At 38.6% G+C, this 14382-nt stretch overlaps 1 protein-coding gene across 1 annotated transcript in view; it reads right to left on the bottom strand.

The window, feature by feature from the left end:
• The window catches only part of NUSAP1 (nucleolar and spindle associated protein 1), a 28198-nt gene that overhangs the window by 3185 nt on the left and 10631 nt on the right, over positions 1–14382 (bottom strand). Inside the window, exons 5-9 of the mRNA XM_043471521.1 lie at positions 13011–13112; positions 12098–12207; positions 8447–8628; positions 7155–7312; positions 4244–4360 (exon numbers count right to left, since the gene is read on the bottom strand). Of these exons, the coding sequence (XP_043327456.1) occupies positions 4244–4360; positions 7155–7312; positions 8447–8628; positions 12098–12207; positions 13011–13112 (669 nt within the window). The remainder of the gene's footprint in view (positions 1–4243; positions 4361–7154; positions 7313–8446; positions 8629–12097; positions 12208–13010; positions 13113–14382) is intronic.

Genomic DNA, 14382 nt, shown 5'->3' with positions numbered 1-14382 from the left:
AAACCACTTCAGTATTCTTGCCTTGAGAACCCCATGAACAGTATGAAAAGGCAAAAAGATAGGACACTGAAAGATGAACCCCCCAGGTAGGTAGGTGCCCAATGTGCTATTGGAGATCAATGGAGAAATAACTCCAGAAAGAATGAAGAGACAGAGCCAAAGCAAAAACAACACTCAGTTGTGGATGTGACTGGTGATGGAAGTAAAGTCTGATACTGTAAAGAACAATATTGCATAGGAACCTGGAATGTTAGGTCCATGAATCAAGGCAAATTGAGAGTGATCAAACAAGAGATGGCAAGAGTGAATATCAACATTTTAGGAATCAGTGAACTATAGTGGACGGAAATGGGTGAATTTAATTCAGATGACCATTATATCTACTACTGTGGGCAAGAATCCCTTAGAAGAAATGGAGTAGCCCTCATAGTCAACAGAAGAGTCTGAAATGCAGTACTTGGATGCAATCTCAAAAACGACAGAATGATCTCTGTTCGTTTCCAAGGCAAGCCATTCAATATCACAGTAATCCAAGTCTATGCTCCAACCAGTTATGCTGAAGAAGCTGAAACTGAACAGTTCTATGAAGACCTACAAGACCTTCTAGAACTAACACCCAAAAAAGATGTCCTTTTCATTATAGGGGACTAGAATGCAAAAGTAGGAAGTCAAGAGATACCTGGAGTAACAGGCAAATTTGGTCTTGGAGCACAAAATGAAGCAGGGCAAAGGTTAACAGTTTTGCCAAGAGAACACACTGGTCATAGCAATCACCCTCTTCCAACAACACAAGAGAAGACTCTACACTTGGACATCACCAGATGGTCAGTACTGAAATCAGATTGATTATATTCTTTGCAGCAGAAGATGGAGAAGCTCTATAGAGTCAGCAAAAAAACAAGACCGGGAGCTGACGGTTGCTCTGATAATGAACTCCTTATTGCCAAATTCAGACTGAAATTGAAGAAAGTAGGGAAAACCACTAGACCATTCAGGTATGACCTAAATCAAATCTCTTATGATTGTACAAATGGACGTGACAAATACATTCAAGAGATTAGATCTGTAGAGTGCCTGAAGAACTATGGACAGAGGTTCGTGATATTGTACAGGAAGCAGTGATCAGGACCACCCCTAAGAAAACGAAATGCAAAAAGGCAAAATCGCTGTCTGAGGAGGCCTTACAAATAGCTGAGAAAAGAAGAGAAGTGAAAGGCAAAGGAGAAAAGGAAAGATATACCCATCTGAATGCAGAGTTCCAAAGAATAGCAAGGAGAGATAAGAGCCTTCCTCTCTGATCAATACAAAGAAATACAGGAAAACAATAGAATGCAAAAGACTAGAAATCTCTTCAAGGAAATTAGAGGTCCCAAGGGAACATTTCATGCAAAGATGGGCACAATAAAGGACAGAAATGGTATGGATCTAACAAAAGCAGAAATATTAAGAAGAGGTGGCAAGAATACACAGAAGAACTATACAAAAAAGATCTTCACAACCCAGATGATCACAATGTTGTGATCACTCACCTAGAGCCAGACATCCTGGAATGTGAAGTCAAGTGGGCCTTAGGAAGCATCACCATGAACAAAGCTAGTGGAGGTGATGGAATTCCAGTTGAGCTATTTCAAATCCTAAAAGATGATGCTGTGAAAGTGCTGCACTCAATATGCCAGCTAATTTGGATAACTCAGCAGTGGCCACAGGACTGGAAAGGGTCAGTTTTCATTCAAATCCCAAAGAATGGCAATGCCAAAGAATGTTCAAACTACCACACAATTGCACTTGTCTCACATGCTAGCAAAATAATGCTCAAAATTCTCCAAGCCAGGCTTTAACAGTACATGAACCATGAACTTCCAAATGTTCAAGCTAGATTTAGAAAAGGCAGAGGAACCAGAGATCAAATTGCCAACACCCATTGGAAAATTCCAGAAAACCATCTGCTTCTGCTTTATTGATTACGCCTTTGACCGTGTAGATCACAAAAAACTGGAAAATTCTTTAAGAGATGGGAATACTAGACCACCTTACCTGCCTCCCAAGAAATCTGTATGCAGGTCAAGAAGCAATAGTTAAAACCAGACATGGAAAAACAGAGTGGTTCCAAATTGGGAAAGGAGTATGTCAAGGCTGTATATTGTCACCCTGCTTATTTAACTTATATGCAGAGTACATCATGTGAAATGCTAGGCTGGATGAAGCACAAGCTGGAATCAAGATTACCAGGAGAAACATCAATAACCTCAGACATGTAGATGACACCACCCTCATGGCAGAAAGTGAAGAGGAACTAAAGAGTCTCTTGATGAAAGTGAAAGAGGAGAGTGAAGAAGCTGGCTTAAAACTCAACATTCAGAAAACTAAGATCATGGCATCCGGTCCCATCACTTCATGGCAAATAGATGAATTAACAATGGAAACAGTGACAGACTTCATTTTCTTGGGCTCCAAAATCACTGCAGATGGTGATTGCAGCCATGAAATTAAAAGATGTTTGCTCCTTGGAAATTAAAAGATGTTTGCTCCTTGGAAGAAAAGCTATGACCTATTTAGCAATATTAAAAAGCAGAGACATTACTTTGCTGACAAAGGTCCATCTAGTCAAAGCTATGATTTTTCCGATAGTCGTGTATGGGTGCTAGAGTTGGACTATAAAGAAAGCTGAGCAGTGAAGAATTGATGCTTTTGAACTGTTGTGTTGGAGAAGACTCTTGAGAGTCCCTTGGACTGCAAGGAGATCCAACCAATCCATCCTAAAGGAAAACAGTCCTGAATATTCATTGGAAGAATTGAAGCTGAAGCTCCAATACTTTGGCCACCTGATGCGAAGAATTGACTCACTAGAAAAGACCCTGACGCTGGGAAAGATTGAAGGCAGGAGGAGAAGGGGATGACAGCGGATGAGATGGTTGGATGGCATCACCTACTTGATGGACATGAGTTTGAGCAAGCTCCGGGAGTTGTTGATGGACAGGGAAGCCTGGTGTGCTGCATCCATGGCGTCATAGAGTCAGACATGACTGAGTGATTGAACTGCATTGAAGGAGTAAAGAGTGTGAGTGTGTGTTTGTGTGTGTGGTGGCTGGCGGGGGGTGGACAGAGAAGACCTTCCTAGATTGGTGACAGTCAAGTGGATGCCCCATTAAAAAAAGGGAGCAACCTGTGCAAAAGATCAATGGGAATAGTGTTCTTGGTGGAGCAGAGGGATAACAAATTCAAAGACCTAAAGGAGGGAATGAGACGAGTGTGTCTGAGGAGCTAAAACACCAGTGTGATTGGCACAGAGTCAGAGAAGGGAGGAGACAACGAAATGAGGGTGGAAGAGAGATGGGAAACCTTAGGAGGTTCAGAGCAAGGCACCGATGTGCTCTGATTCATTTTTAAGGTTGTAGTGGGGCCAAGAGGCTATTCAAGAAATTCAATAGGATGATGTGACTAGGACCAAAGGCAGTAGCCATAAAGGGGTGAAAAGTGGTCAAATTACAGATCAGTTTCAAAGATGGAGTTGAAAGGCCTGCATATGGCGTCAAGAAGAGTGGACAGCCAAAGATCACGCCCAGATGTCTGCCCTGACACTTAGTAGAGAAGTGCCATTGCCACAGATGGGAAAACTTGGGGAGGAAAAATACAGTGAGAGAAGTTTTTTTAAATCATGGTTCAGTTTGACTCTTACCTCTAAATGAGACTTAGTTTTTATTATATTTGTTGCATTAAGATTAGTAATTAAAAAAAATTAGTAGTAATTTAAACACTTATATAAACATGATTTTATAGGAAGTTTGTTTTAAAATAATTCCAGAAGCACTGACATATAGATTACATTAATTGCTGATGTTTTAAGTGGATGTGAAGATACTTTAATATATGCCCAAGAGAGACATCTGGCCAATAAATGTCCCAGGTGATTTGACCAGTGGTTCTCAGCCTGGGACCCTTTAAAAACTATAAAGAAAACATTCATGTACCCATAGAAATATTCAAGTTTCTTGATTTTGGCTGAAGTTTTATTAATGCTTTTTAGCAACACTGATTAGAAACTGTCTTTGGTTAACAAAAATATAAGTGAATTATTTAGTATTTGTTCAATGGACAGTTTTTAATTTATGGGTCACGTGGACACGGGGCAGAGGCAGGAATTCTAGGCCAAGTATAGCTTCCACTGAGTCACTAGGATTTTTCACATCTTCAGATGCATAACTGTTTAATCTTAACTCTTGTACCTGAAAACATTCCCACATACCTTTGTGTGGCTCATAGTTGAGAGGACGAGACAAACTTGCTTTGAGATCGAACACTGGTTTTTTATGGGAGAGTGGAGTCTGCGCTGCCTCAGTTGTCAACTTGAACGGGGTAATAACTAAAATAACAAAATCCAAGGGTTTAATTAGAATAAAAGACCTGCTAAAGTTTTTATTTTATTAAAGTATCACTGCTCAATCTTAAATAGAATTTAATATGAACAGACTGAAACAGAAGTTGGGTTAAAAAGGAGAAACGGGGAGAAAAGAGTTACTAAGAGAACTCTTTGTCTCCCTGTCAGCAGCTCCCCAGAGTCTAAATATTGTGACATTTCCTAGGATCAACAGGAGTTTAGAATTCTGTTTTAAGAATTAATTGGGTGGGAAGGATAAATCAGGACTTTGGGATTAACATAAACATGCTACTACCTATAAAATAGATAACCTAAAAAAGGTCCTATTATATAGCACAGGGAACTATATTCAGTATTTTGTAATAACCTATAAGGGAAAGGAATCTGAAAAAGATTATATGTTTATATGTATAACTGATTCACTTTGCTGTATACCTGAAAATAACATAACACTGTGAATCAACTATTTTTCAAACAAAAAAAATTAACTGGGTAAATTTATAAGCTGTTTCCCTGATATTATTTACCCCCTTTTTTTGGCAGCACTGCATAGCATGCTGGATCTTAGTTCCCTAACCAAGGATAGAACCTGCATTCTCTGCAGTGGAAGTTTGGCGTCCCAACCATTGGACCACCAGGGAATTCCTTACCCTTTAAAAAGATTATATATTATTAATAGTGACATTTTCATTAACACAGACAGAGATAAAGCCTGCAAGGAACATAATCACATAGAGATGAAAAGATCCATGGCTCTGGTTTTCACTAATGAAGGCGGTTACAGAAAGTGAATGTGAAGAATGTGAATTTTTGTAATATAAAGTTAAAAATATATCAATCAGAATGGTATAATTTGGTAAGCCACACTTTTGCTACAGTTGGGCAGCATATATCTGACACATTTTATAATCCTTTCCCCTCACAGGTTGCATTCAGGCCATTGTCAAATGTTGGTACTTGCCTGAATATGTGAGCAAGTAACCAGGATCTAGGAACATGCAGTGAAACAACACAGAAAAGCACAAAGCCCCTGTGCTGAAGCCATTCCATTGTGTTGCTATCAAGTGTTGGTGAGGAGGGGAACAGCGGGGCGGTCACACACTGCTGATGAGGGGACACACTGGTACAATTCAACCAGTAATGTAAGTGTCTGCATACCTTACCGACAGCAGCCCCCCAGTCCTAGTTTTGAGAAACTCTTATGCATGGATAGGAGATGTGTTCCACAATGGTCATAGTTACACTGTGTAAAATAATAAAAATTGCTCATGGGGGACACAGGCTTGATCCCTGGTCGGGGAACTGAGATGCCACATGCTTCAGGGCACCTAAGCCAGCTCACCGCATCTACTGTCCGCCATGGCTACGGACCATGTGCTCTGGAGCCCATGTGCCACAACTAGAGAGCCCACGTGCTACAATTAAGACCAACACAGCCAAAAATAAATAAGTAAATATTAAAAAGATAAAAGTCAGAAATACCCATGGGTCCATGAGTAAAATGGATAAGTTGAAATATATCCATACCATTGAAAAACACAGTGAAAATGAATGAACTTTAGCTCATTTATCAATATGGCTCTTGAAACATACAGAGTGAATGAAGCAAATCATTAGAAACAAATCAGTTTGATTTCATCTACATAAAATTCATATTTGATAACTAGGGAAAGAAAACTATCCCATCCCAGCTGGACACACTCCTGAGTAACCTAGAGGAGAAAACTCAGGATATGGCATAGAGGTAGCTTCTTCCTCATGTCCTTATCTGTGCGTATTTGTGGGTCCTTGCTCAGTATTAGGCAGGTGGCTGCTGCTCAGTGGCTCATGTCCCATGTAAAATAACAAGAGTCCTATCTTAAGGAAGTTTATTCTTCATTTTTTTAGCCCTGCTTTCTGCCCAAACTTTCTTCCCCTTTTACAGGATGATTTAGAATGTTATATGGAATGTTTGCTTGCTGGTATAGAAAAGATTAAGGGTAAATGGGAATGAGAGAGGTCATATAGAGGAAGAATCATACATTTTCTGTTCCTACCTCTGCACTCTCTCTTGAAATATAGTTATCAGTTTCACTATTTGATCTTTAATTTAGGTGTGAAAGGCATGAAAAAATCCAGTCTCCACACTGATTATTACCAATGACAACAATATTCTCCTCTAGTCTGAACTCCTGCTGGATTACTCTGGTCTCAGGGAACCAAGGCTCCTCTTGCCTGACATTCAGCAGAACTCTCAAGGGAATTTTGATACACTCAGTTCTAATACAGGCCTTAACCTGTTGGTGACACTGTCTTAAACCCTCAACTGCTATTGCAGTGTTCTTTTGAAAACCACCTGGTCTTTGCAGGCGATGATTAAGTAGACAGGGTGTAGAAGATTGTCTATATGGCTCATTCTGGCTTATACACCCTGCTACCAGTCAATAGCATGGCATTTATTCCATAAACTCTGGGTCCTGTTAGTTTCAGGGTCTGGCAGAACCACTCAGAGGCTATAATGAGTGCTGTGATCCTCCTCCTAATCTCTGAGGAGGGGCCAAATGTTCTCCAGGGAGGATCACCATCTTGGGGCTTGTCTTGGACAGGATGGAGACCTTGGGCAAAGGTATCAGGTTTTTGTCTGTGTCTCTGGAATTTCCCTCACAAGTATAAATGCTTTAGAGAAATTTTTGCTTTTGATTCTATAGATATGGAAAGGCTTTAAGGAAATAATCCTATTAGGATGTTACATGGCTTAAAAATGCAGCAGAAGTGTGGGGAGGGGGGTTTGTCTCTTTACCAGCAACAGATTCACCCCTTGTGGTCTTTAACTTGTGTGTCCCAAGCAGAGCCTGGCCTTTTGGGGTATTCCCAGACGTGGTCACATGTGGAGACTTTCTGGCTGGAGTCTTGGTCAGTGAGCGCTTATGCTCATTATCTTTAGTAGCAGCTGAAAACCTAAAAAGGACCGTGGAGAATAAGACATGAGTACTTGGGCTGAGCTTATAAACACCACCACCTACCCATCACCAGGCACTGAAAGGGCCTCAATATAACTTGTTACACACATGAACGTCTTTCACAGAATGTGAATGTTTTTAAACAATGATGGTACAGCAAATCATTTATCAACTTCTGTTACTTGTAAAATATGGTCTTGTACTCTCTACTCTCCCTGCCTTGGCCAATGACAGCATAAAGCAGAATTCAAAGGAGACACCTAAGGGGCTCAAGTTTCAGATGTACTTGAAGAAGCTCCCTTTCTTCTCCTGATGAGGGCAAGTCAGAGGGATTGGGAGACCACTAAGACTCTACAACAGAATTAAGAAAATAGATGTGTAGGAATGGTTCTGCTACCATGTCCAGGCTGTTCTGTACCCTGCAGGAAGCAAGGACTAGCCCCTGACCATGGTGTTCTTAAATATTAATAAATACAATCAGAACTGCCAAGTATAAGTACCTCATATTCCAAGCCAACTCAATAAATAAAATTCCAAACTCAAGGGCATTTTTCAGCTTTTGAAAACTATGTCTGATATTGCACATGTTGCGGAAGTATTACCACGCACCATTTCTATTAAATGTAGCAATGCCCTTAATAAAGAAAAAAGGAGCCTGAAGATCTTCCTCTGTGGGGACGATCACAGTTAGGGGCTACCTTGACGCCAGGAAAGGCACAAGCAAAGAAAACAGGGATTAACAGGGCATGAGACGGCTATGCGACTGCACTACCTACTGGGCTACGTTCACACTGTAGGATGAGTCAGTTCTGAGACATTTTCAGCTTCAACTTTAAGTCAATGGAAAAATTTCTATAGACATCTTTGCAGACATACATTAAATTAATAAAGTAAAATATCCATATTATCTTTTCTATCTTATGAATGAAGTGTTAGGAAAGTTGGATAAAACAAGAAAACACAAATATAAAGGAAAAAAACATTAACTTAAATGTTTGCTGATCTTTCTATTCCAATCCTTTCTCCTTTTTCATCCACTCTAAAACATTTGATGTAGTCCAGCTGAAATGTATTAAAAGCAATAAAGCCTTAGAGACCTCACCCTGGATTCCAGTTTGGAGCTCTTCTTTACCTGACATTCATCTTAGCTGCCGAGGGAGCAGGGTGCTTGGCTGACCCCTTCACACACAAGGCGCTCCGGCCTTCGTGGGGCCGGCCTTGCAAGCGCTGCTGGCTGCTAGGGGTACAAGCCACGGAGAGTCTTCCTCGGGCAGGAACTGGAGTTGCCGGCACTCCCTTAGTGACAGGCTGCCTCTGGAGAACCCGAAATGCAGCACATTAAAGCCTGGCCTCTTAGACAGTATTGTCTCCTGGGCAAAGTGCAGGAGAGTGCCCCATTTATCCCATTTCATCCTCACTTTTAACCCTATCATCCTTCCTTGTCTACTACCTCACCCCATCCTATCTGCCTGGCAGGCTGGGCTGTGCTGCTAAGATAGCTCTGATTTAATAGAAACTTCTAGTTGTGCTGTATTACAGAAAGCCCTTCGCAGCTCCCATGTCCCAGGTATTTTCTCACTAGAGAGAGCAGGTGGCTAAACAGTCCCCCACATGGCCAGAGACGGGGGATAAATGGTTCTCTTGGAAAGATGGTTTCTTTGACAGCATGATATGCAGTTTATTAAATATAAACTCAAAGAAGAACCTACTGTGTAAAAAGCTAATGAAAGTTACAAATAATTACTCCCCAACCCAACCCTAGATCCCCAATAGCTTTTTAAAGTTCTTTTTAAAAACCTAAAGAAAAAGAAGAGAGGAAGGGGAATGCTCTCTATGAAACAGCAGGGAAGGGTTTCACTTATGTAATCTTTTTTAGATACAGTCAGAGCACAAAGAGTGATGGAATGTTTTACTATCATTAGTCTTAGTTCTGCTGCAGGCAGAAGAAATCTAACTTCACTAACTGACAACAGAAATAGGACTACTGGAATTGACAATGTAGAGCCAAAAGAAACATTCTGATTATAGCCTATGAAATAATACAAGGAAGCAGAGAATTACATTAAGTTCTCATTTCAACATACAAGCAGAAGAGATTCATGTTGTGAGACGAATTTAAAAATAAAATATTTAGTAAATATGTATCTTTACCATAAGCTAAGAACTCAGGTTAGTTGTATATTAAGTATACTGTTATATGTAATCACACCATTTATGTTTTCTTCTTTCTCCTAAAATTCCCACTTTCTATACTGTCTCCTCACAATTCACTTCGTGCCAGGACCATCAACTCTGCATCTTTGCCTGAGCAACTTAAAATGTTTAAGTGATTCTACTCACACTGAGTACCAATCTTTCTGGCTTTTCAGGTAGAATATTATGCTGACTCTAGTAGCTCTATTTTGTTTGCAATGTATCTAATAAATTTCTCCCTTTCTTTTAGCAAAAAAATCCTGTTCTAACGAAGCGAGGAGCTCAATCATAACATACATGAAAGTACAAATGTGGGTTAAAGATTAACATAGGGAAAATAATAAAAGCAGTAAAAATAAAAGCATATTTTTATGATCTTCGGACAGGAAGGGCAACACAAAACCCTCAGTTTTAAAAGGAAAAGTTGTAAAGTTTAGTAAAACAATAAAACCTTCCACAAGGTAAGATACCATTAATACAGTTAAAAAGATAAACTGTGGGAAAGTATTTAGAACACATAATATATAATATTCGTCATTCATATAGATAAGTGGCTCATAAATTGGCAAAAATTAAGAAAAAGCAAATTCACAGAAAACCCGCCAATTATATCATACAAAGATTTGTAACATGAACATGTAACATCTGATGATCAGAGAAATGCAAATTCAATTGGTTTTTTTTTTTTCATATATTAAAAATTTGATCATTCTCACTGTTAGCAAAGTAAACAAGCATCTTGGGACACAAAGTTTGGGATCCCATTATAGAGGAGCCATCAGGCAACTAATCATGGAGACAGTCATTGGTCACAGCCAAGATGATTCTCTCTAGACCTCTGCTCACTTCTTACTGTCCATCACTCTCCAAAGGACCAACCCCCAAACATATCAACTGCTAAGAAAACCATATTAGCTATGGTGAAATCACTATCATTGTTTTTTATTTAGTCTCCAAATAGATCATACCAAATAGCCCATCTCATCAGCTAATTCCTGACTAAACAGTGACACTGGGGTGGGATTTGTAGAACTAAACTCATTCAGATGGGACTGTCAGCTAAGTAACAAGATAAGCTACTCGTTTATTCAATACATCTTCAAGGCTACACTCAAGTTTATTGTTAAAGCAGTTGTTCTGCCCTTAACTTTTACCTAGAAAATTAATTCATCCATATCATGTGTACAGAAAGCTTGACTTTTAATAAAGTTTTTAAGTAGACTCAGCTTCATGGTAAGGAAAATGAGCGGCTTTCTTTCCAGGCGTATTTGCAGCTAGCTCATGCCTGTGCAGAGAAAGAAGCTATCTACTTTCTGTAAAGCATCAGCAGGCCACTCCCCTTCTCCCTCTCTCCCAGGATGGGCCTCTTGCCCCAGTATTCAGTAATGAATGCTGTGATACTTGGTGATGAATGCTGTGAAACTTAGCCCTTGTTAAAATTTAAAAGTCTTCTTATGGACATACTGAGTATCTCTTCTCTGGATTGTCCACCCATGTTGTTACATCAGTATGAAGGGATAGAGATGTTTAATGTCTTGACTTGGGGATGCTGCTGCTTGCTAGAAGGTTGATAACACTGTCTTCAACTGTGGTAACAGTGGTTTTATAAACACTGTTCAAGTGAACATTTATTATCCAAGATTAAGTCTCTAAGAACCACATGTATTTTTTTGTTTGTTTTTTTTAATTATCTAGAGCTTATTATCCAGTGCATTTCCCCACTGCCATGGGTATCAGAAAGCTTGAAACTCAACTCAATAATTGATATAGCAGACACTATACATGCTAACAGTGCTCATTTTCTGCCCTTTTAAAAACAGCTTTATACTGGTTTTGTGCTGTAATACCACAAACTGGCTCAAATTCTTTGAGAAATAGGCAGGTTATTATGTATTATTAAATTAAAAAATGTTTCCCATCCAAATGTGAGGCACCCCTTTAACAACACATACCATGTAAGACAGTAACATCAACTTCCTATGATTTGATTAACTCACTACTCTTCTGCTAACTCAACCTCAGGGTTGACTTCACCTTCTCTTACTCAAAGGAGTTCAAGTCCAGCACTACCTGGTCTGAGGGCCCCCAGTCCAGGGAGCTCAGTTATGACAGTAAGCCTTCAAGCTAGCCACTGTTAGTCACCCCTTTTCCCTTTGAGTTACAGACAGGAAAAGAAGGTGGTTTCAGCCATAAATCAGTTTTTCCCCATCAAAAGTGATAGGCACAATGTCTGATTGTGGAAAACAGAGTAACTTATTGCTATTTTGGAATTCTTCCTTTCTTTAGTTTTTTTTTTTTTTTTTTACTGTTTACTTGAAATATTTTTCTATTTTAAAAATTTTAAGAAGTTATATTTTCTTAATGTTTTTTCTTTCTTTTTAACTATTTTTTATAGTGAAGATTCACTGCTTTATCTGGAGGGTTTTGAAAATTCTCAAAAACAAATTTAAAATAATAAAGATACATTAAACTCAAATCTATTCCAGTAATAGAATAATAGAAAGCTAGTTGTATTAACCATGCTATGTAATACACAGTATCAACATTAAAATCAAACAGTACCACTAAGAACATAATTTTATCAGCATACCTTCAGTTCATTAAATGAATTGTGCTCTTCAAAATATTTCTTTTTTCTCTCAACATATTGATCAATGGACTCCATTTCCTTAAAACGAGCCTCGTGAAGCTTCTTAAAGTCTAGAGTATTTTCCCAAATACGAAAATTAATAACAAGACAAAATCCATTTATTCACCTTCCTTATGTTTTTCTGTTAACATTTATTCTCATCTCAGTATTCCTAATATTCAACTTCAAACATCATTTTTGCTAAAATTTTAATTTCAAAACATTTAGTTTTTGGAAACTCAGGAGAAAAGCATATTCATCTTATAAACTATCAAACACTGACAATCTCTCCATTTCACTGCCTACTGACATCTTGGTTTAGTCCAGAGGATAAGAAAAGATTAACAGATTTGTCCTCCACCTCACCAATTAATTAATGGCCTTTACTTAAATTTGACATTTTATAATGCTAAGAAGAGAGGGAATGGCAACCCACTCCAGTATTCTTGTCTGGAGAACCCCAGGGACAGAGGAGCCTGGTGGGCTACAGTCCATGGGGTCGAAAAGAGTTGGACATGACTGAGTGACTAAGCACAATGCTAAGAAAGTTCTATGCCAAGGGTTGGCAAATTTTGTCTGTAAAGGGGCAGACAATAAATATTTTATGCTTGACAGCCACACACAATGTGGTCTCTGAGTTATGTTCTTTCTTTTATACAATGCTTTACAACTGTAAAAGACATTCTTAGCTCAAGGGCTGTAAGACAGGCCAAGATGGGCAATAGTTTACCTCTGCTCTGTGCTATTCTAATTAATTATATTCTCACTAAGCATAATAAGTAACAGAATTTCTAATACATGCTGAGCAGCATTTTAAGTATTCTAAATATACCAACAATCAACATTCTATGTGCCAGGCAACAGGGTAACTTACTTGGAGTAGTGCTTGCAGTTTTTTTGTTTTTTCCAGGTTTGGGAAACCCATCTGTGTAGAGAGACTTCTTTCTTTTTGAAGGTACCCTTGGATCTTCATTATCTGAATCCAAAGATACAGAATAAATGAAAGATTTCTAAAAATTATTCCCATGAAGAAATGTAACGGAAACTAACACTGTAAAGCAATTATACTTCAATTTAAAAAAATGTAAGTTAACACGAAGCATTTTCATGTGCTAATCTCTGCCAAGGTTGTGGGAGAAATAGTATGTAAGGAGCACAAAGAGTTATAGCATCACCACAATTAGCAGACAGAAATTTTGTGCTTCCTGTATAGCTTTATAAGCCTATCAGAAATTTAAAAACACTTTTCCAGAACTTTTGCAATGAACATGTCTAGTTGTTTTAACGAGAACGATAAAAATCACACAATCCCACCAGCCTAAGAAACACTATTATCATTCTGGCATATTTTCTCAGGTCCTTTACTTCTATGCTTGTTTTGCTTTTGTTCTTTAAATCTAGTTAAGATCATGATGTGTATAACTGTTGCTATTTCCCTCTACTTATCTTCCACATTCTAACATCATTTTTAGCTTGAGGCAATCTACTAAATACTGTGTAAGTGATTTTTCAAGAAATGCTACTTATGAAGTCTTACATCCTTAACGTTTCCCAATGCATCTAAAAAACAAGACAAAAGAATGAATAGATAGAGCTGGAGGGGCTGCAGTGGCTTTTGCTTGGACTTTAGCCATGAAATAGGATATGTAAAGAATCAGAGCCACTCTTCACAGCATGATTATAAATGAAAATATAGTAACTACAACAAAGGAACAACCTAGCAGACACCTCCATAACCAAGTGATGCATGTTAACAAGACTAGTCATAGGACAAACCAATGCCTGAGCCCTCTGGGGTGCTGACTATGAAGAACACTATGTCCTAGTTGGTGGGATTCCTGCCAATAGGGCATGATCTGACTCTAATCATCAACAACATTAGACAAACTAAGTCAGAGGACCCAAGAAACTGTCTGTATTTTAAAAATGTCAACGCACTGGGAGACAAAGGAAGGCTGAGGAACTGTTCCAAATTAAAGTAGTTTAAAGAGGCATGAAAAAAAATAAATAAATAAAATAAAAAAAATAAAGAGGCATGGCAATGAAATGCCAAGGATGAGTCTGCCTTTGTTTTAAGGGACATTGCTGGGATGAAATCTAAATAAGGTCTGTCTAAATAAGGTTAGTTATCAAGTTTCATACTTTCTAGCCTCAGGATCCCTCTGTACTCTCAAAAATTAAGGACCCCAAAGAATTTTTGTTCATGTATCAATATGTACCATCCTAGACTTAAAACTAAGACATTT

This window comes from Cervus canadensis, chromosome 6 (genome assembly GCF_019320065.1).
Source record: "Cervus canadensis isolate Bull #8, Minnesota chromosome 6, ASM1932006v1, whole genome shotgun sequence".
In the NCBI taxonomy this organism is placed as follows: domain Eukaryota; kingdom Metazoa; phylum Chordata; class Mammalia; order Artiodactyla; family Cervidae; genus Cervus; species Cervus canadensis.
This window is presented reverse-complemented; position numbering and strand designations above follow the sequence as displayed.